This window comes from Oncorhynchus nerka, linkage group LG11, assembly GCF_034236695.1.
Source record: "Oncorhynchus nerka isolate Pitt River linkage group LG11, Oner_Uvic_2.0, whole genome shotgun sequence".
Taxonomy (NCBI): Eukaryota; Metazoa; Chordata; class Actinopteri; order Salmoniformes; family Salmonidae; genus Oncorhynchus; species Oncorhynchus nerka.
The window spans coordinates 64,926,962-64,948,774 of record NC_088406.1 but is presented as its reverse complement, the minus strand read 5'-3'; the positions used below and the strand labels follow the sequence as shown (position 1 = coordinate 64,948,774).

The 21,813-nt window shown below is 43.5% G+C and overlaps 1 protein-coding gene across 1 annotated transcript in view; it reads right to left on the bottom strand.

Moving 5' to 3' along the window:
- The window catches only part of LOC115137329 (sorbin and SH3 domain-containing protein 2-like), a 106,018-nt gene that overhangs the window by 42,765 nt on the left and 41,440 nt on the right, over nucleotides 1-21,813 (bottom strand). The window contains 4 exon segments of the mRNA XM_065024758.1: nucleotides 353-474; nucleotides 654-680; nucleotides 6,987-7,058; nucleotides 12,659-12,714. Coding sequence (XP_064880830.1) covers nucleotides 353-474; nucleotides 654-680; nucleotides 6,987-7,058; nucleotides 12,659-12,668 — 231 coding nt within the window. The 5' untranslated portion in view covers nucleotides 12,669-12,714.

Here is a 21,813-nt window from a genome sequence, read left to right as displayed (position 1 = left end):
CACTCCTCTGGAGAATGAAAGGAATCTTTGATTAGTCTCTTTACAGCCGCTGGGGAAAACAACTTATCAACTTGAATCAACAGAAAAACTTCACAGGAAATTATCTGGAGGCACTGGTGGTGAAGGGATGAAGGAATAACACTGTAGGATTTATTCACATTATAAACTCCCTGATAAAGAATGATTCATACTGCTTCAATACTACGGATTCAACAATGGTAGCTTTGCCACCAAAATCAATCAGTGTGGTGTGAATACTCTGGTTAAAATGATTAAACACAGTAAAAAGCTGTATAGGAATTCAACAAGGCACAGTATGTGTGTGTGTGTGCGCGCGTGTGTGTGTATTCACCTGTGTGGGGGACTTCTTGTCTTGCAGGTTGGGTCTGACGCTGCGGAAGCCCTTGGCGGCCAGGGAAGAAGTGACGTCGTCGCCGTTCCTCAGGCCGTCGGTGCTACGCGACCTCCATGCATCTGGAACACAGACACACACACAGACACACACACACACACACACACACACGTGACAGGCCTTACATAACAACTAGACCCCTTGATGCCAACACACGGTGTATCCCTTTTCACAACTAACAGTCGAAGATAAATTGGATATGAGAATTGTGTCAAGACGTACTACATTGAACGGTAGTTACCTGAATCTGACGAGTGAGAATCACTCCCTGTGAGGAGAAAATGAGCACACATTAACATGTGACTTTTAGTATGCATGATCCTCAACAATATGCAGCAAAAGAGACATTTGAATGGTGGGTTCAGTAGTTTGAACACATATCCAAATGAATGCGACAGACTGCTGAAAGAGGGTGAGAGGAACATTTAGGGAAGGAAAAGGGGACAACTCAATGATACATAGAAGGGACACAGTTAATATAGAGTGCTGTCAGAGGCATGTCTGTTCTACACAATCGATTTCTATCAGAATGTTCCCCAAGGTTGTGTTCTACACAATCTATTCTCATCTCAACGTTGTGCCCTTCTGAACGCAGCCCTTACAAAAGCCAATGGAGCCGAGAGACAAAGCCAGGACATTATGACCCAGGGCACGCGAGAGAGATAGAAACCAGGGTCGTGCCCATTCAGCACCAAACGCAACACATCAGAGTGAAAGGGGGAGGTACCACCTGAACTTTCCCAATAAGAAATGCTTGTTTTCCGTTGCAAAACGTTTTGCCACGCTGTGCCCTATTGAACATGACCCTATGTTACTGTCCACAGGGTGTTTCTCTGTGCATGTGTGTGTGTGTGTGTGTGTGTGTGTGTGTGTGTGTGTGTGTGTTGCGAGAGTCTTTCTCTGTGTGCATGTTGTGTGTGTGTGTGTGTGTGTGTGTATATATATATGTGTATATATGTGTGTGTGTATATATGTGTATATGTGTGTGTGTATTTATGTGTATGTGTGTGTGTGTGTGTATATATGTGTATATGTGTGTGTGTGTTGCGAGAGTGTTTCTCTGTGTGCATGTTTGTGTGTGTGCGTGCGTGCGTGCGTGCGTATATATGTGTATATGTGTGTGTGTGTGTGTGTGTGTGTGTGTGTGTCGAGAGTGTTTCTCTGTGTGCATGTTTGTGTGTCGCTCTGGATAAGAGCGTCTGCTAAATGACTTAAATGTAATGTAATGATGTGTGTGTGTGTGTATATGTGTGTGTGTGTGTAGCCGGAACGAGCGTTGAAAATTTCATGAGGTGCGGAGGGTGTTTTGATATCCCTGGCAAGGCTTAATAGCTCTCGCCCGCTGCACGCCATCACCCAGGGAATTCTGGGTATCCGGAGATATTTGGCGTTGACAGGATATGTCGTTAATAGCTGATGCCGCCGTGTGTGAAGCCGTTGTTGCCTTGCATTGTAATTTCGGGGGAAATGTCTTTCACTACGTTACACATGAGCAACGTGGGGGAGCGGTCCATTACTTTTCACGGCAGGATAAATTAAAACGCTAAAGTGTCCTGTCATGTGGTTTCACCCCCTACGGAGCGCTAGCTGGGTTCCTAAAACGAACAGCCTGAGGCAGGCCGCACTTCAATCTGTCATCTTGTTCTAAACAGCAGATTTGAGGTAGAAGTTGTGCTTAAACAGTCCTAGGATCAGATTATTGTACATCTCTCAATCCTGATTTTAGTCATAGGGGATGGCATAATATCTGATCCTGTATCAGTGACTAGTGCACCAGACTAGGGTTTGTCAAATAGGTTTGGCCTCGGGACAAATTATTTTCTGAGCTAATAGTCAGTGGGCCAGAACATAATTAGCATATAATATTAGCACAGTTAATTGGCCTACACTACAAATTGAATAACATTTTTAACACATCTGATTACTACATAATAAATTCAGTGACAATAGCATAATCATTTTGCATCCTAAAAATCACCTTGGCTCTATTCAATGATAATTGTTGCCCATTTCTCTCTGCGTTGATTGGTGGGGAAAACCGCCTACTGTACGATACACTACTCACTTAACGTCAACATTTGTTCAGAACAATTTCCTTGAGAGCAAGATACAATGTCGCTCTCAAAAAGTATTGAAAATGGAAGCTTAAGGGAGGAACGTACACTGAGATACGCTTTAATATTCCCATATTTTCCCAACGCCAAGCCAGTCTGTCTTATTTGCAATGAAAATGTTGCTGTTTGAAAAGAATTCAAATCGCAGACGTCATTATGAATCTAAGCATGGAACTTTCAAAGTGGCCTTCCTGCCCCACACAGAGGTCCAATGCAGAAACATTGACGCGAGCTGCACCCACAGCTTTTTTTTGGCGGACACATTCTGTCACTTAAACCGGGTTAAATCTGCAGTGACAAGGAAGAGGATAAACAGTTGTGGACATGGACAAACTTGAGGCCTTTACTAAGAAGCTTGAGTTGTTGGATTTGGACTTGTCATCTGGAAGGCTACTGCACTTCAGCACACTGCAGAAACGACAGGCAGAGGGGACCCGGTGGCAGCATTGTCACAGAAGGGATGGAAGATTTCACCAAGCAGCTGAGGGATCCCTTCTCCACCAGATTTGAAGACTAGAGCATGCCCGAGCATATCGTTGCATTTGTACGTGATCCTCTGAAAGTGGAGCACTATCGTCTCTTGCTAAGAAAACCATACCCTCGCTAGATGAGGCCGCAATTCAAACTGAGCTGATTGAATTACAGACACCGAGACAAATCAAGGATGCGCTCAGGAATGCTGAGATTTGGGAGGCTCAGAGGAATACAGCACAAAAATACAGAAACTTACATTTTATGTGCTAACAATGTTTGCGTCGCCTTACACCTGTAAGTCCTCATTTCCCTTCATGAACGCAGGATAGAGTCACGATAGGAACCGGCTTTCACATAAATCAACTCGTGGACTGCCTGCACATCAAAATCACATCCATCTCACCCGACATCCACAAGATTGTTTCAGAGGGGAAACTCAACTTTTCCCATTGAGTAAGTAACTTAGTAGCCTATATAACTGTATTTAGTAAATACTAACATTATTGTGAGTGTTTATCCGGGGATATTTAAGTCTCAAGCGGACAGTATTTGATGTTTGTTCTGTCGTTACAGGAGCAGGCTATCCCGATAGACATTCAGACACAGACAGTACCTTTTTTTACCTTTAAAGTATTGTTTTGTGTAGGATGCTACATGTTTGGTCAGATGCCATTGTAAGTAGGCCTCTGGCTGAGGTAGGCCAAGTTATTTGATTTAGGCCTAGGCTCTTATGCCCTCTTGTTGTTTGTGAATTAAAAAGACTTTTGTTGAAATCAATTACTCAACTGGTATAGTTCTTCTCCATCTGTTGCGGTGCAAAACTTGCATAACAACTTAGCTATATTTTCAGTACCAGGTGCTGTTCACCTCCTATTGATTGCGCTGGGGTTGCAGCTTAACGTTTCAGCATCACAAAATGGTCCGTTGCCTGCTTTATTAGCTGACTGTCTTCTTCATGCTCTCTCCTCATGGATGAAGTTAAATGTAACTATTGCATTATGTAGGTAGCATAAGAGATATTCAGAATTCATTTGTGGGGCCAAATAATATTGCTGGCAGGCAAGATTTGGCCCGCGTGCCACCAGTTGGGGAACCGTGCTTTACACTGTACAATACAAGCAATATTTGTGTTTGATATCAGTCTATGAATTAATAAACACACAAAATCCCTGTCGGTATCCCACTAGATCCAAGTTCAGAGCAGAAATGGTAAGAGTGAGTCAGGGTTGCTTTGGTTTCGAGCCACCACAGTACCATTCTTAGTGGTCACGCCCAACCGTGTACAGTGCACACATCCGCTGCAAAGCAGGTTGGGAATTCTCTCTTAACTCAAACAGAGCCCAGTCTTTCCCAATCACAGCAAAGCTCTGAGAAACTGACATGAGGAAAAGGGAGTGATATTGAGTGACAGCAGAGGAGAAAGGAGACGGAAAGGAGTGACAGATAGTGAGAAGGACGCTGGTCCCGGAGGATGACAAACGACGGTTTGTCACAGGGAGTCAGACAAGTGAAAGCAACAGGAAGTGTATGATGTCAAGGCGGTGGAAGGGGTGAGGTGGAAGAAAAGACAACATTTGAACAAAGGGGCCATTTATGTCTTGATAGAACATGAAATCCCACCAAGGAATCTATTAAATAGAATGGCATCTTAACAAAATTAACAACTGTTACAGTAATTTACTCAATTACAGTGCATTCGGAAAGTATTCAGAAACCTCGACTTTTTCCACATTTTGTTACGTTACAGCCTTATTCTAAAATGTATTAAGTCGTTTTTTTCGTTCATCAATCTACACACAATACCCCATAATGACAAAGCAAAAACACGTTTTTAGAAATGTTTGCAAATGTATTAAAAACTGAAATATCACCTTTTCTTATCTTATAATTAAGTCTATGATTTGCATTTGTCAGCAGCTCTTCGCTGTGCTTCAAGCGTCGAGCTGTTTATGACTTCAAGCCTATCAACTCCCGAGATTAGTGCCTATAAGAACATCCAATAGTCAAAGGTATATGAAATACAAATGGTAGAGAGAGAAATAGTCCTATAATAACTACAACCTAAAACTTCTTACCTGGGAATATTGAAGACTCATGTTCAAAGGAACCACCAGCTTTCATATGTTCTCATGTTCTGATTAAGGAACTGAAACGTTAGCTTTTTTGCTTGGCAAATATTGCACTTTTGCTTTCTTCTCCAACACTTTGTTTTTGCATTATTTAAACCAAATTGAACATATTATATTAAGTTAAAATAAAAGTGTTCATTCAGTATTGCTGTAATTGTCATTATTACGAATATATATATATATATATATATATATATATATATATATATATATATATATATATATATATATATACACATATATATATATATATATATATAAATAAATAAAACAAAATCGGCCGATTAATCGGTACCGGCTTTTTTGGTATCAGTTTGGGTGTTGAAAAATCATAATCGGTCGACCTCTAATTTACATAAGTGTTTGGAAACGATTACAGCCTCGAGTCGTCTTGGGAATGACGCTATAAGCAGATCCTCTTAGACTCTGTCAGGTTGGATGGGGAGTGTCGCTGCACAGCTATTTCCAGGTCTCTCCAGAGATGTTTGATCAGGTTCAAGTCCGGGCTCTGGCTCGGCAACTCGACATTCAGAGACTTGTCCCGAAGCCACTCCCGTGTTGTCTTGGCTCTGTGGTTAGGGTCGTTGTCCTGTTGGAAGGTGAACCTTTCCCCCAGTCTGAGGTCCTGAGTTCTCTGGGACAGGTTTTCATCAAGGATCTCTCTGTACTTCGCTCCATTCTTCTTTCTCTCAATCCTGATTAGTCTCCCAGTCCCTGCCGCTGAAAAACATCTCCACAGCATGAAGCTGCCACCACCATGCTTCACCATAGGGATGGTGCCTGGTTTCCTCTAGACATGGCGCTTGGCATTCAGACCAAAGAGCTCAATCTTGGTTTCATCCGACTAGAGAATCTTGTTTTCCATGGTCTGAATCCTTTAGGTGCCTTTTGGCAAACTCCAAGCAGGTTGTGATGTGCCTTTTACTGAGAAGTGGCTTCCGTCTGGCCACTCTACCATAACGGCCTGCTTGGTGGAGTGCTGCAGAGATGGTTGTCCTTCTGGAAGGTACTCCCATCTCCACAGAGGAACTCTGGAGTTCTGTCCGAGTGACCATCGGGTTCTTGGTCACCTCCCTGACCAAGGCCCTTCTCCCCAGATTGCTCAGTTTGGCCGGGTGGACAGCTCTCTTTTTTCATTTAAGAAATGGTAGAGGCCACTGTGTTCTTGGGGACCTTCAATGCTGCAGAAATGTTTTGGTACCCTTCCCCAGATCTGTGCTTCGACACAATCCTGTCTCAGAGCTCTAAGGACAATTCCATCGACCTCATGGCTTGGTTTTTGATCTGACATGGACTGTCAACTGTGGGACCTTATATACTGTAGACAGGTGTGTGCCTTTACAAATCATGTCCAATCAATTGAATTTACCACAGGTGGACTCCAATCAAGTTGTACAAACACCTCAAGGATAATCAATGGAAACAGGATGCACATAAGCTCAATTTCGAGTCTCATGGCAAAGGGTCTGTATACTTACGTAAATAAGGTATTGTTTTTATACATTTGCAAAAAAAATTTAAAAAATCTGTTTTCATTATGGTGTATTGTGTGTAGATTGATGAGAAAAATGATATAATTAATCCATTTTAGAATACGGCTGTAACGTAAGAAAATGTGGAAAAAGACAAGGGGTCTGAATACTTTCCGAACGCACCGCACGTCTTATTTGCGTACAGTCAAAAGTTGCATTGCTCGACTTTGTTAGCATGGCCTTCACTTACCCCCTTCAACATCAGTGTGACTCAATGACACAGTAGTCTGTACAGGCCTGTGTATGTGTGTTAGGCATAAGGGTTGTGTTTTGTTGTGTGTGTGTGTGTGTGTGTGTGTGTGTGTGTGTGTGTGTGTGTGTGTACCTGTAGCCAGATTGGGGACGCTCTGGACCCGCTTCATGTGGGAGAGGATGCTGCGAGCGCATCCTCCACTGTCTGGGAAAGCACAGCCAGCAGCCACGGCAGCAGAAGCAGCACACACACACATGCACGCACGCACACACACACGCCAAAGCCCCCAGGAAAGAGGCAAAGCACATGCATTACAATGGCTCCATTCTCATAAGCAATGGGGACAGGAGAAGGATGACAGCTCATATCAAGATGGATGGAGGGAGTCAACTGTGCTGACAAACATCATAGTGACCTATAGTTACCCCAGAACGGTAGACTCAGCAATATGATACCGTCATACCCAACGTTCTGCTATGTTGTGGTTGGTCTGTCAGCAGGAAGTTGCCCACTGCGATGTCATATCGTTGACTACCTTTAAAACCGGCACGTTTGTCTGTTTGTGTCCACTCTCTTAGGTTGTCAATATCAAATCAAAGTTTGTCACGTGCGCCGAATACAACAGGTGTAGACCTTACAGTGAAATGCTTACTTACAGGCTCTAACCAATGGTGCGCAAAAAAAGGTGTGTAGGTAAGTAAAGAAATAAAACAACAGTAAAAAGACGTTTGAAAAAAGAGTAGCAAGGCTATATACAGACACCTGTTAGTCAGGCTAATTGAGGTATTATGTACATGTGGGTATGGTTAAAGTGACTATGCATATATGATGAACAGAGAGTAGCTGAAGCGTAAAGAGAGGGGTTGGCGGGTGGTGGGACACAATGCAAATAGCCCGGTTAGCCAATGTGCGGGAGCACTGGTTGGTCGGGCCAATTGAGGTAGTATGTACATGAATGTATAGTTAAAGTGACTATGAATATAAGATAAACAGAGAATAGCAGCAGCGTAAAAGAGGGGTTGGGGGGGGGACACAATGCAAATAGTCCGGGTAGGAGTCTTATGGATTGGGGGAAAAACTGTTGAGAAGCCTTTTTGTCCTAGACTTGGCACTCCGGTACCGCTTGCCATGCGGTAGTAGAGAGAACAGTCTATGATTGGGGTGGCTGGGGTCTTTGACAATTTTTAGGCCCTTCCTCCAGACACCGCCTGGTGTAGAGGTCCTGGATGGCAGGCATCCCAGTGATGTACTGGGCCGTACGCACTACCCTCTGAAGTGCCTTGCGGTCGGAGGCCGAGCAATTGCCGTACCAGGCAGTGATGCAACCGGTCAGGATGCTCTTGATTTGCAGCTGTTGAACCTTTTGAGGATCTCAGGACCCATGCCAAATCATTTTAGTTTCCTGAGGGGGAATAGGCTTTGTCGTGCCCTCTTCACGACTGTCTTGGTGTGTTTGGACCAATCTAGTTTGTTGATGTGGACACCAAGGAATTTGAAGCTCTCAACCTGCTCCACTACAGCCCCGTCGATGAGAATGGGGACGTGCTTGGTGCTCCTTTTCCTGTAGTCCACAATCCTTAGTCTTGCTTACGTTGAGGGATAGGTTGTTATTCTGGTACCACCTGGCCAGGTCTCTGACCTCCTCTCTATAGGCTGTCTCGTCGTTGTCGGTGATCAGCACACTGTTGTGTCGTCAAACTTAATGATGGTGTTGGAGTTGTGCCTGGCCATGCAGTCATGGGTGAACAGGGACTACAGGAGGGGACTGAGCACGCACCGCTGGGGAGCTCCAGTGTTGAGGATCAGCGTGGCAGATGTGTTGCTACCTAAACCTCACCACCTGGGGGCGGCCTGTCAGGAAGTCCAGGATCCAGTTGCAGAGGGAGGTGTTTAGTCCCAGGATCCTTAGCTTGGTGATGAGCTTTGAGGGTACTATGGTGTTGAGCGCTGAGCTGTAGTCAATGAACAGAATTCTCACATAGGTGTTCCTTTTGTCCAGGTGGGAAAGGGCAGTGTGGAGTGCAATAGAGATTGCATCATCTGTGGATCTGTTTGGGCGGTATGCAAATTGGAGTGTGTCTAGGGTTTCTGGGATAATGGTGTTGATGTGAGCCATTACCAGCCTTTCAAAGTACTTCATGGCTACGATCGTGAGTGCTACGGGTCTGTAGTCATTTAGGCAGGTTGCCTTTGTGTTCTTGGGCACAGGGACTATGGTGGTCTGCTTGAAGCATGTTGGTATTAGACACTCAATCAGGGACATATTGAAGATGTCAGTGAAGACACCTGCCAGTTGGTCAGCACATGCCCGGAGCACACGTCCTGGTAATCCGTCCGGCCCCGCAGCCTTGTGTATGTTGACCTGTTTAACTTCTTCGAGATAGGGGGCGCTCTTTTAATTTTTGGATAAAAAACGTTCCCGTTTTAAACAAGATATTTTGTCACGAAAAGATGATGTTTCCAAAACTGCAAAGATATTATCTGTGAGTGCCCCAGAATTAATGCTACAGGTGAAACCAAGATGAAATTTCATACAGGAAATGGTCCAGATTTTGAATGCCCTGTGTTCCAATGTCTCCTTATATGGCTGTGAATGCGCCAGGAATGAGCCTGCACTTTCTGTCGTTTCCCCAAGGTGTCTGCAGCATTGTGACGTATTTGTAGGCATTTCATTGGAAGATTGACCATAAGAGACTACATTTACCAGGTGTCCGCCCGGTGTCCTCCGTCGAAATTATTGCGTAATCTCCAGGTCCATGCGCGTTCCATTTTCTTCAGAGGAGAAAGTCAACTGCCATGAATGATTTATCATCGATAGATATGTGAAAAACACCTTGAGGATTGATTCTAAACAACGTTTGCCATGTTTCTGTCGATATTATGGAGTTAATTTGGAAAAACGTTTGCGTTGTAATGACTTAATTTTCGGGTTTTTTCTTACCCAAACGTGATGAACAAAACGGCGCGAATTGTCCTACACAAATAATCTTTTTGGAAAAACTGAACATTTGCTATCTAACTGAGAGTCTCCTCATTGAAAACATCTGAAGTTCTTCAAAGGTAAATGATTTTATTTGAATGCTTTTCTTGTTTTTGTGAAAATGTTGCATGCTGAATGCTAGGCTTAATGCTATGCTAGCTATCAATACTCTCACACAAATGCTTGTTTAGCTATGGTTCAAAAGCATATTTTGAAAATCTGAGATGACAGTGGTTGTTAACAAAAGGCTAAGCTTGAGAGCTAATATATTTATTTCATTTCATTTGCGATTTTCATGAATAGTTAACGTTGCGTTATGGTAATGAGCTTGAGGCTATAAATAGGATCCCGGATACGGGATTGCTCGTCGCAACAGGTTAAAGGTCTTACTCACGTCGGCTACGGAGAGCGTGATCACACAGTCGTCCGGAACAGCTGAGGGTCTCATGCATGCCTCAGTGTTGCTTGCCTCTAGGCGAGCATAGAAGTGATTTAGCTCGTCTGGTAGGCTCGTATCACTGGGCAGCTCGCGGCTGTGCTTCTCTTTGTAGTCTATAATAGTTTGCAAGCCCTGCCACATCCGACGAGCGTCGGAGCCGATGTAGTATGATTCAATCTTAGCCCTGTATTGACGCTTTGCCTGTTTGATGGTTCATCGCAGGGCATAGAGGGATTTCTTGTAAGCTTCCGGGTTAGAGTCCCTCACCTTGAAAGCGGCAGCTCTACCCTTTAGCTCAGTGCAAATGTTGCCTGTAATCCATGGCTTCTGGTTGGGGTATGTACGTACAGTCACTGTGGGGACGACGTCCTCAATGCACTTATTGATAAAGCCAGTGACTGATGTGGTGTATTCCTCAATGTCATCGGAAGAATCACGGAACATGTTCCAGTCTGTGAGAGCAAAGCAGTCCTGTAAGTTTAGCATCTGCTTCATCTGACCATTTTTTATAGACCGAGTCACTAGTGCTTCCTGCTTTAATTTTTGCTTGTAAGCAGGAATCAGGAGGAGTTGTGGTCGGATTTACCAAATGGGGGGCGAGGGAGAGCATTGTACGCGTCTCTGTGTGGAGTACAGGTGATCTAGAATTGGTTTTGCCTCTGATTGCACGTTGGCGAATAATATTGACGGTATAATGGCAGCTTTCCTAGTTGTCTTCTGCGGGTCCGGACGAGGCATCCGGCTCTTCGTCCTCTGCGTCGCTTCCTTTTGCGAATAATTGGGATGTCTGCCCTGTGGGGTGTTTGGAGAATATAATATCGTGCGAGTCCTGCTTGTTGTTGTTGTTGAAGAAATCTTCTTCTAATCCGAGGTGAGTGATCGCTGTCCTGATATCCAGAAGCTCTTTTCTTCCATAAGATAAAGTTGCAGAAACATTATGTACAAAATAATTTACAAATATTGCAGATTAAAAAAAACACATAATAGCACAATTGGTTAGGAGACCGTAAAACGGCGGCCATCTCCCCCGGCACAATTTTTGACACCCGAATATACCGAATATAACCAAAACTATAAACAAGACTCTAGAACAATCATCGGCAAAAACCTATCTTAACCGATTTTGTGTTTGTTTACATTCTGGTTGATTCAGGCATGCAGTAAACACACAGCAATTAAAAAGTCCCCCTTCCTACTTCATATGAACTGTGACCTCCGCGCAGATTAACGTTCATGCTTGCTTGGTCATCGACGTAGGAGTAATGAAACGCCGTTCATTTCTCCAAGAGGGCACAGAACCCCTCCGCATGCAAAACGTTTCAGCGCACCCTGCCATTACGAAGGTAAGGGAATCAAAAATAAATCCCCACAACGGGGCAATGTTCCGTACGCAAACACCGTGGAATGTTCCGTGACTCAATAACCCGTGATGTAAACATTCACCACAGCTGGAGCAAAACTCTGATTGCAATGTCATGGAAACTTAATGAGAGCATATGCCTGGTGGACTTGATAAGAGCATTCTAGATTGTGCGGAGGATATTGGCACTTCAATAGATCTTGTGCTGTAAAAAATTACCATAGCAGGAACAAATCCAGACTTTCATTGGCAGAGTAACAGAGGGCGTAGGAGTGTAATAACACTTAAGTGAATGATTCGTCATCATAGCTACTGTAGTGAAATACTCTATACATTTTGGGATGCGGGCCAAGTTTAAGATGGAGCTTTGGAGGCCGATTTATGAATGAGAGGAATTACGTGGGTGTATAAGAAGACCATAAAGCAATGCAATATGTGTAATGCCTCTATGCCTCCACATTATAGAGCAGGGGAGGCCATCCCTTCTCCTATATAGCTTTTTTTGTGGGGGGGGGCTTGCTTCAACCCCGTTGTAACAAGGTCCTGTGAGCAGCTGATTTGTTGGGTTTGTTACAGCAGGGTTGGAGCGAAACCCTGCAGGAGAGTAGCTCTCCAGGAAGAAAGTGTACTCCCTTGCTAAATAATGTTGAATTGATCAAGAACGGAATCGCCCGTCACAAGATGTCCACACCAACAGCTCGAAAAGCCTTCAAACAGATCATTTGTTATTTTCTGAAACTAGAGGAGGTCCTGTTGCGAACTTACTTCAATCTGAATCGTCAAATCAAATGAGTTGGTTGAAATAAAAAAAACTATGAATTAAATGTTACATTTTGCTTAGCTATGCAACTCCGGCAGCAAGCAATATTCAACAGCTGGCAAACGTAAAAAAAGAAAACATTGATATGGATGGTCAAAATGATTCAGATCAGACACAGCGGAATGCCTCGAGTTCAACATCCTAGTGCGTGTGTGTGTGTGTGTGTACATGTGTTGCGTAGTGTTTAAAGAGGCGTATCACATACCTGTATTCATGTTGAAGAGGTCTCCTAACAGTTCTACCGTCGCTGGGTACACTTTCCTGGAAGAAAGGAATCAGAGATAGAGGTTAGATTGTTACCCGCTGTAATGCCCTCAGAGAAACAGAAACACTACTTCTCTTTCACATTACATGGTGCAAGTCAGTTTGACATGCCATGCAAACTGCCAATGTGGATTTGTGAAATGGACATTGTGAATAACAAATCAATTCCATCAGGAATAACTTGAGAATCTACTCAAAATCTCAAATCTTTAAGGGGGAGATTGTTATTACAAAAAGCAGTGCGGTTCTAAAAATAGACAATTTCCTCAAATAGCTCCAACATTCATTCCTTCCATTGGCGTTATGGCAGCAGTTTTAGTTCAGGCTCAATAGTGCTTGTAGTTTAAAATGAACATTAAATCTTGGTTCTTTGTGTTTGTCTTGACTTCTGAATCAGGTTGATTACTGCTTGGCTGGACACCAGTCCACGCAATCATACCGTAGCTAGGGAAGCAGTATCTTTCTGCATTTTTTTTATTGTATATATTCTTTTACTCTGTTTTCTCCCCAATTTCGTGGTATCCAATACAGTCTTGTCTCATTGCTGCAACTCCCGTACGGACTCGGAAGAGGCGAAGGTCGAGAGCAGTGTGTCCTCCGAAACACGACCCAGCCAAGCCGCACTGCTTCTTGACACAATGCCCACTTAACCCGGAAGCCAGCCGCACCAATGTGTCGTGTTGGAAGAAACACTGTACACTGCACTGCGCCCGGCCCGCCACAGGAGTCGGTAGTGTGCGATGGGACAAGGACATCCCTGCCGACCAAGCCCTCTCCTAACTAGGACGACGCTGGGCCAATTGTGAGCCGCCTCATGGGTCTACCGGTCGCGGCCGGCTGCAACAGAGCCTGGACTCGAGCCCAGCATCTCTAGTGGCACAGCTAGCACTGTGATGCAGTGCCTTAGACCACTGCGCCACTCGGGAGGCCCTAGCAGTATCTCTATAGAGTAGCTCCTGCATTTGAGTATCAAAAGCAAGTAGTCGTGGAATGTGAAATGTTTTCATTTTCCTTCCGTTAATATATATATTGTATGAGGAAACCCCATTGAGTTTTGCAGCTCATTTCCCAGGGGGACCTAACAAGAAACAAATATATCAAATTTATTGTTGTAACAAAATAAAAATCCAGGAATTCCACCGAACATGTGGATGATATGACTTGAACTTGAAGCACTGAAAATATTATACATGGATAACTGAATTGATTAAATCTCTAAAATATTGTATAATATTATAAGCTAAACATAGACCATCACACAAAAGACCAGACCAAAAAAAGATATACCTGCCTCACTGAGCACAAGGGCTCTGTCACAAGTTAGAGCCACGGATACATAACTAGTTATGACAGAGTGCCAAACAGAGGGACGGGCCGAAACAAACTGGTTCACTTCATGGAGTATTGAGCTGATCAAAATCAATTAGTGTATCTCAGATCCGACACGTCTTTACGCATCCTCCCTGCCACGCCGTCGACTGGAAACAAACCTTACTTTAAATGATGAGGCCATTTCCAACTTACAACAATAGGGTAGGTATCTTCCGCAGGATATCCCTGGCAGATGGAGAAAAATATCACCTTTGTATGACAGATATTCCCTTTGAGGAACATACAAACAAATAGGAGACACTCAATGTCCATGCTGTCATACTGGAATAACACCCTGATGAGGGGCTGATAAGTGGTACAGGCCGACAGTACAGCTACTTAACGGTACTGTCTGTAGCCGTACCAAACATACACTGTGACGGCCCCTCCCTGCTCTGTCTACTGGGTTTTGCTGTGCTTACTTCCTGCTGGAGATTGGTGGGCAGAGTAGGAGAGGTGAGCGGAGCTGGGAGGGTCGTCAGTGCTGATGGGGCACACCTGTGAAAGATCAGCTGTGACATAAAGCCACTGTTTCCCCATTCGGCAAGAGTATCCTCTCTCCACGCATACCTATGGTTGTTTCGTTGTGGTTTTGGCAGGTGACACCTAATTTACTGACCGCACAACCAGAGCTGGGACCACCGGGCTATACAATAGGTAAGCAGGGGCAGGGAATTTGAACTCCAGGAATTTGGTGACAATAGCAGCATTATAGATCAGGTCTGAGATGTATTCGATGGAGGTCTGGGGCCCACCTGAGGATGATGACCCTGTCCTTGAGTCACATCCCAGTACATCTGCTGCGGACGGGAGGGGACAACCTGGTCCACTGAAGTTTGATGACTCTATCTTACCTGTGAGCCAGCTACAGTCTGTGGCTTAAAGTTCCTATACCCAGAGGTGCCCACGCAGGGCTGGTTGAACCCATCCCGGTATGGCCGTGTAGAGTGTGCTTGCCTTCCAATGGGTGCAGTGGTAGTAGCAAGAGATTCGAGGTGAGATCGGCAGTCTTCGTCCCACAGTAGGGATTCTGCCAGGTTTGGGGAGACGGGTGTTAGCTGATGAGACACAGGGTTGCTGTAGAGACAGCTCCAGTCGGAGTAGAAATGCTGACAATCATCACACTGAATCTGAGTCTGGTCGGAACATCTCCCCATTGTGGTTGGAGTGAAGGAGGGACCAGGGGAGGGGACTATTGGGCGAGGTAGGCACTTTGTATCTCCTCTTCCAAAAGTTGGGAATGTTTACTTTATTTATGGAATAAATTCATTTTTGTCATATACACTCAGTGTGTGGTTTCCCATTGTTAGTTACAATCTTGAGCCAGGTTGTAACAACACCAAATGTAATTCCTTAATACTGTAAAGACATGACCTAGATGATAAATCGGCTCTGATGGAAAATTCAGGCCTTACCCGACTAAGGCGACAGTCGGTGTGCGCGCACGTATGAGTATGTGTGTACGTGTTTTTATGCACGTGTGTGTTTGTGTGTATATGTACAGTGCCTTCAGAAAGTATGTGTTACGTGTTTTTATGCGCGTGTGTGTTTGTGTGTATATGTACAGTGCCTTCAGAAAGTATGTGTTACGTGTTTTTATGCGCGTGTGTGTTTGTGTGTATATGTACAGTGCCTTCAGAAAGTATGTGTTACGTGTTTTTATGCGTGTGTGTGTTTGTGTATATGTACAGTGCCTTCAGAAAGTATGTGTTACGTGTTTTTATGCGTGTGTGTGTTTGTGTGTATATGTACAGTGCCTTCAGAAAGTATGTGTTACGTGTTTTTATGCGTGTGTTTGTGTGTATATGTACAGTGCCTTCAGAAAGTATGTGTTACGTGTTTTTATGCGTGTGTGTGTTTGTGTGTATATGTACAGTGCCTTCAGAAAGTATGTGTTACGTGTTTTTATGCGTGTGTGTGTTTGTGTGTATATGTTCAGTGCCTTCAGAAAGTATGTGTTACGTGTTTTTATGCACGTGTGTGTTTGTGTGTATATGTACAGTGCCTTCAGAAAGTATGTGTTACGTGTTTTTATGCGTGTGTGTGTTTGTGTGTATATGTTCAGTGCCTTCAGAAAGTATGTGTTACGTGTTTTTATGCACGTGTGTGTTTGTGTGTATATGTACAGTGCCTTCAGAAAGTATTCACACACCCCATAATGTCAAAATGGAATTTAGAAATAAATGTCAAATTAAAAGCTGAAATGTCTTGAGTGAATAAGTATTCAACCCCTTTGTTATTGCAAGCCTAAATAAGTTCACGAGTAAAAATGTGCTTAAATTGCATAATGAAGTTGCTTGGACTCATTCAGTGTTCAATAATAGCGGTTAACATTTTTGATTGACTACCCCATCCCTGTATTCGCATATACAGTTATCTGTAAGGTGCCTCAATCGAGTTGTGAATTTCAAAACACACATTCATCCACCGACCAGCGAGGTTTTTCAAGAAGGACACTAATTGGTAGATGTGAAGAAAATAAATTTAAAAAGACAGAATATATTTTTGAGCACGGTGAAGTTATTAATTAGACTTTGGCTGGTGCATCAATACACCCAGTCACTACAAATATACAGGCGTTCTTCCTAACTCAGTTGCCAGAGAGGAAGAAAACTGCTCAGGAATTCACCATGAGGAAAATGTTGATTTTAAAACAGAGTTGAATGGCTGTGATAGGAGAAAACTGAAGATGGATCCCCGACATTACCAACCTAAATGACAAACTGAAAACAAGGAAGCCTGTCCAAAAACAAGCATCCTGTTTGCAACAAGGCACTTAAGTAATACTGCTGCAAAAAATATGGCAAAAAAACTATTTGTCCTGAATACATGTTTGGAGCAAATCCAACACATCACATCAGAGTACCACTCCTCATATTGTCAAGCATGGTGGTGGCTGCATCCCGTTATGAGTATGCTTGTTATCAGCAAGGACTAGGGAGTTTTTTAAAGATAAAAATGAAAGTAATACAGCTATAAGCAGAGGCAAAATCCTAGAGGGATACCTGGTTCAGCCTGCTGTTGAACAGACACGGAGACAAATTCCCCTTTCAGCAGGACAATAACCTAAAACACAAGGCCAAATCTATACGGGAGTTGCTTACCAAAATGACATTTTGACTTAAAAATCGTCTAGAAAATCTGTCAAGACTTGAAAACGGTTGTCTAGCAATGATCAATAATCAACTTGATTTTTTTTTTAAATAACAAAAATGGGTTAATATTGTACAATCCAGGTGTGGAAAGCTCTTAGAGACTTACCCAGACAGATCTACAGCTTTAAATCGCTGCCAAATGTGCTTCTACAAAGTATTGACTCAGGGGTGTGAAAACTTACGTAAAAATTTTGTCATTCATTTTCAATAAATTGGAGAATATTTTTTGGGGGGTCATTATGGGTTATTGTGGGTGTGAAAAACCAGTTTGAAAAAAAAAATCAATTTTGAATTCAGGTTGTAACAACAAAATGTGGAATAAGTCAAGGGGTATGAATACTTTCTGAAGGCACAGTATGTGCGTATGCGTTTCATTATTGAGGCTTTGGGCGTGACAGATCCAGCTAGTGTCAGCTCACAGGGGCTGTGGCGGCGATCATACGTGTCTGATATGTATATGGCTGCAACACACGGGCGTGAATCCTGCTAATGACACTCGCACGTGTTCAGAAATTAGCCTGAGCTTCTATTGATAGGTATCATTCCAAGATGTGTTCAAGCGCATGTCCCCCATGTTTGAAAGCCACAATCTGTACAATGTTCTGCTCTTCAATGGCCATTTCAAATGATGTGAACCTCGACTCATAATGATAGGCTTGTACACCAATTGATTCTAGAAGAATAGAATTTGTAAATGCCTTATGACAAACACCTAATTCAGCTACTTAACTATTCACCCAGACCCACTATTAGTTTAAATGAGAACGTGTTAGTGCTGGGTTAGAACTAAAATGTGCAACCTGGAGGGTACCCCTAAACCGGAGTTGAAAAACACTGTCCTATGAAACACCATCACTCCATTATTTAGAGCCAACCGTTTACAGTAAAGCATGGTCCACAAAGATGCTAAACAAAAGGCAATGCACAGTCATGTCTTAAATCACAAGCCTTGTAAACGTTTTGTTTACAAATGCACAAGTTAGCAGTCGTGACACAGATGATTAGGTTAGCCACAGAGAGATGTTACTAGGCAGAGGGCACGAGGAAAGCCGCCACGGAACCATTTTAGTGCACTCAAAGTTCGCCGATCAAAATAAAGTGTTTTTTTCTCCCCAAGCTAAATTAGAGAAAAATCTTTATTTGCCTCAAACCTCAACCATTTGGCACTCCAGTCAGGCGAGAGCAAATGTTCAAGCTCAAATTGTTTGAAAGATTTCCCATAGTATTGTAAACTAGGTCTGCATGCTGGTCCTTTTCATCAGTATGACAGTATTGTAACCTAGGTCTGCATGCTGGTCCTTTTCATCAGTATGACAGTATTGTAACCTAGGTCTGCATGCTGGTCCTTTTCATCAGTATGACAGTATTGTAACCTAGGTCTGCATGCTGGTCCTTTTCATCAGTATGCCAGTATTGTAACCTACTGTAGGTCTGCATGCTGGTCCTTTTCATCAGTATGACAGTATTGTAAACTACTGTAGGTCTGCATGCTGGTCCTTTTCATCAGTATGACAGTATTGTAACCTAGGTCTGCATGCTGGTCCTTTTCATCAGTATGACAGTATTGTAACCTAGGTCTGCATGCTGGTCCTTTTCATCAGTATGACAGTATTGTAACCTACTAGGTCTGCATGCTGGTCCTTTTCATCAGTATGACAGTATTGTAACCTAGGTCTGCATGCTGGTCCTTTTCATCAGTATGACAGTATTGTAAACTACTGTAGGTCTGCATGCTGGTCCTTTTCATCAGTATGACAGTATTGTAACCTAGGTCTGCATGCTGGTCCTTTTCATCAGTATGACAGTATTGTAACCTAGGTCTGCATGCCGGTCCAGTTCATCAGTTTGAAAGCTGAGAGGCTCAGTAAAGGTTTCCCCCCCAAATGCTGATAATTGCCCTCTTAATAGCATGCTTATAGGGGTACGTTGTAAACAAACTCCTTTTGAAGTAAATGGTGATATTGCCTTGTGTGGTGACTCGAGTAATGGTTGGGGTCACATGCACACCTCTTTACAGTTTAAGTTTGGAAACTTTGAAAAATATATGTAAAAAACTCCCTCAGTTCTTTGTGTGACCATGTTTTCCAAAACCTCATATCTGCTCTGAAATAAGACTCAAAGATGTCAGCAGAAAGAATGGAGTGTCAGCTATGACATGACACCTGGACTTTGAACACATCTCTTTTGGTTATTGAACTACAGTAAGTGAAGTGGATTTACATCTGGTAACGGAATTACATCATGGGTCCCTGATTTGTACAGAAATGCATAATTATGAATTTTCCTTCTTTTGCATATTTGGGTATTATTCTACACATTGGCTAATGGTGTAATGAGCTCCGCTCTCAAACAAGACCACATTTGGTTGTGCCTGCCCATACCATAACCCCACCTCCACCATGGTGAACATCAGCAAACCGCCATACTGCGGTTGTGAGGCCGGTTGGACGTACTGCCAAATTCTCTAAAACAACTTTAAAGGCGGCTTATGGTAGAGAATTGAACATTCAATTCTCTGGCAACAGCTCTGGTGGACATTCCTGCTGTCAGAATGCCAATCGCACGATCCCTCAAAACTTGAGACATCGGTGGCATTGTGTTGTGATAAAACTGCACATTTTAGAGTGGTTTATTATTGTCCCCAGCACAAGGTGCACCTGTGTAATGGTCATGCTGTTTAATCAGCTTCTTGATATGCTCACTAACAGGGATGTAAACACATTTGTGTACTTTTATTTCACCTCATGACATGTTTATATTGACATGTTGGGTGTATATTTTTGTTCAGTGTAGTTGGCAGAGGTCTTTACTTCAGCATTAGTGTTTCTAATCCCTTTGAAATACTTTTTCTGGCAGATGTTGTCAAAGATCCCTTTTCCATCTGTTTGACTAGAAATCAAAACCTTTGCTCATTCCTCATTTTAGGATGGAAAATGGTTGAAAATTGTATGTATATATATATATATATATATATGCATTCATTTCTCAAATATTGACTCGTAGCTTTCATTTGACACCCACTTTGACATGCTCCTATGAACTTCACATATTGGTTCTCATGAGTCCTTTACATGGAAATGCCCATTACCCACAATCCTTTCCTGGCAGCCAGTACAGTACATGGCAAACCACTTAGCCTCTATGCAGCATTGAAAATAGGCAAAAGGTGGCTAAAAATACAGCAGGTGAAAATGGACCCAGGGAGGTCCAGCAGGAAGATGATGACTATACCAACACCCTGTCTGACTGACTGGCTGACAGGGGAAGTGTTGCATTCTGGTTACAGCAGGAAGATGATGACTATACCAACACCCTGTCTGACTGACTGGCTGACAGGGGAAGTGTTGCATTCTGGTTACAGCAGGAAGATGATGACTATACCAACACCCTGTCTGACTGACTGGCTGACAGGGGAAGTGTTGCATTCTGGTTACAGCAGGAAGATGATGACTATACCAACACCCTGTCTGACTGACTGGCTGACAGGGGAAGTGTTGCATTCTGGTTACAGCAGGAAGATGATGACTATACCAACACCATGTCTGACTGACTGGCTGACAGGGGAAGTGTTGCATTCTGGTTACAGCAGGAAGATGATGACTATACCAACACCCTGTCTGACTGACTGGCTGACAGGGGAAGTGTTGCATTCTGGTTACAGCAGGAAGATGATGACTATACCAACACCCTGTCTGACTGACTGGCTGACAGGGGAAGTGGCATTCTGGTTACAGCAGGAAGATGATGACTATACCAACACCCTGTCTGACTGACTGGCTGACAGGGAAGTGTTGCATTCTGGTTACAGCAGGAAGATGATGACTATACCAACACCCTGTCTGACTGACTGGCTGACAGGGGAAGTGTTGCATTCTGGTTACAGCAGGAAGATGATGACTATACCAACACCATGTCTGACTGACTGGCTGACAGGGGAAGTGTTGCATTCTGGTTACAGCAGGAAGATGATGACTATACCAACACCCTGTCTGACTGACTGGCTGACAGGGGAAGTGTTGCATTCTGGTTACAGCAGGAAGATGATGACTATACCAACACCCTGTCTGACTGACTGGCTGACAGGGGAAGTGTTGCATTCTGGTTACGGCAGGAAGATGATGACTATACCAACACCCTGTCTGACTGACTGGCTGACAGGGGAAGTGTTGCATTCTGGTTACGGCAGGAGCCAGGAGGACATCTCAATATACCAAAGATGGTCTCCACATCTGCACTGGGATTAAAGAGTTGAACAAGTGAAAGCAACTTACAACAGCAGGCATCCTCCACACTGCCTTGACCTATCCTGTGTTTTCAGAACATCGCAGAGGATGAGGAGATGAGGGGAGGAAGTCACTTTCTAAAAAGGTTTATGTCCAGACACCGTTTGTTTGCTGCTCCCACAAGTGATGTTTAACTAAAAGCTACTGAAACAGCGTCTCCTCTGACATGGTTGTCATCGGGTAACCAAACCCACATGACACACAGGGAGCAAGCCATTTTTAGACTTTTTGAGATATGTGGGAAAGAGCCATCACCGGGTGACGACTCCTCCACACATCATGTCTAC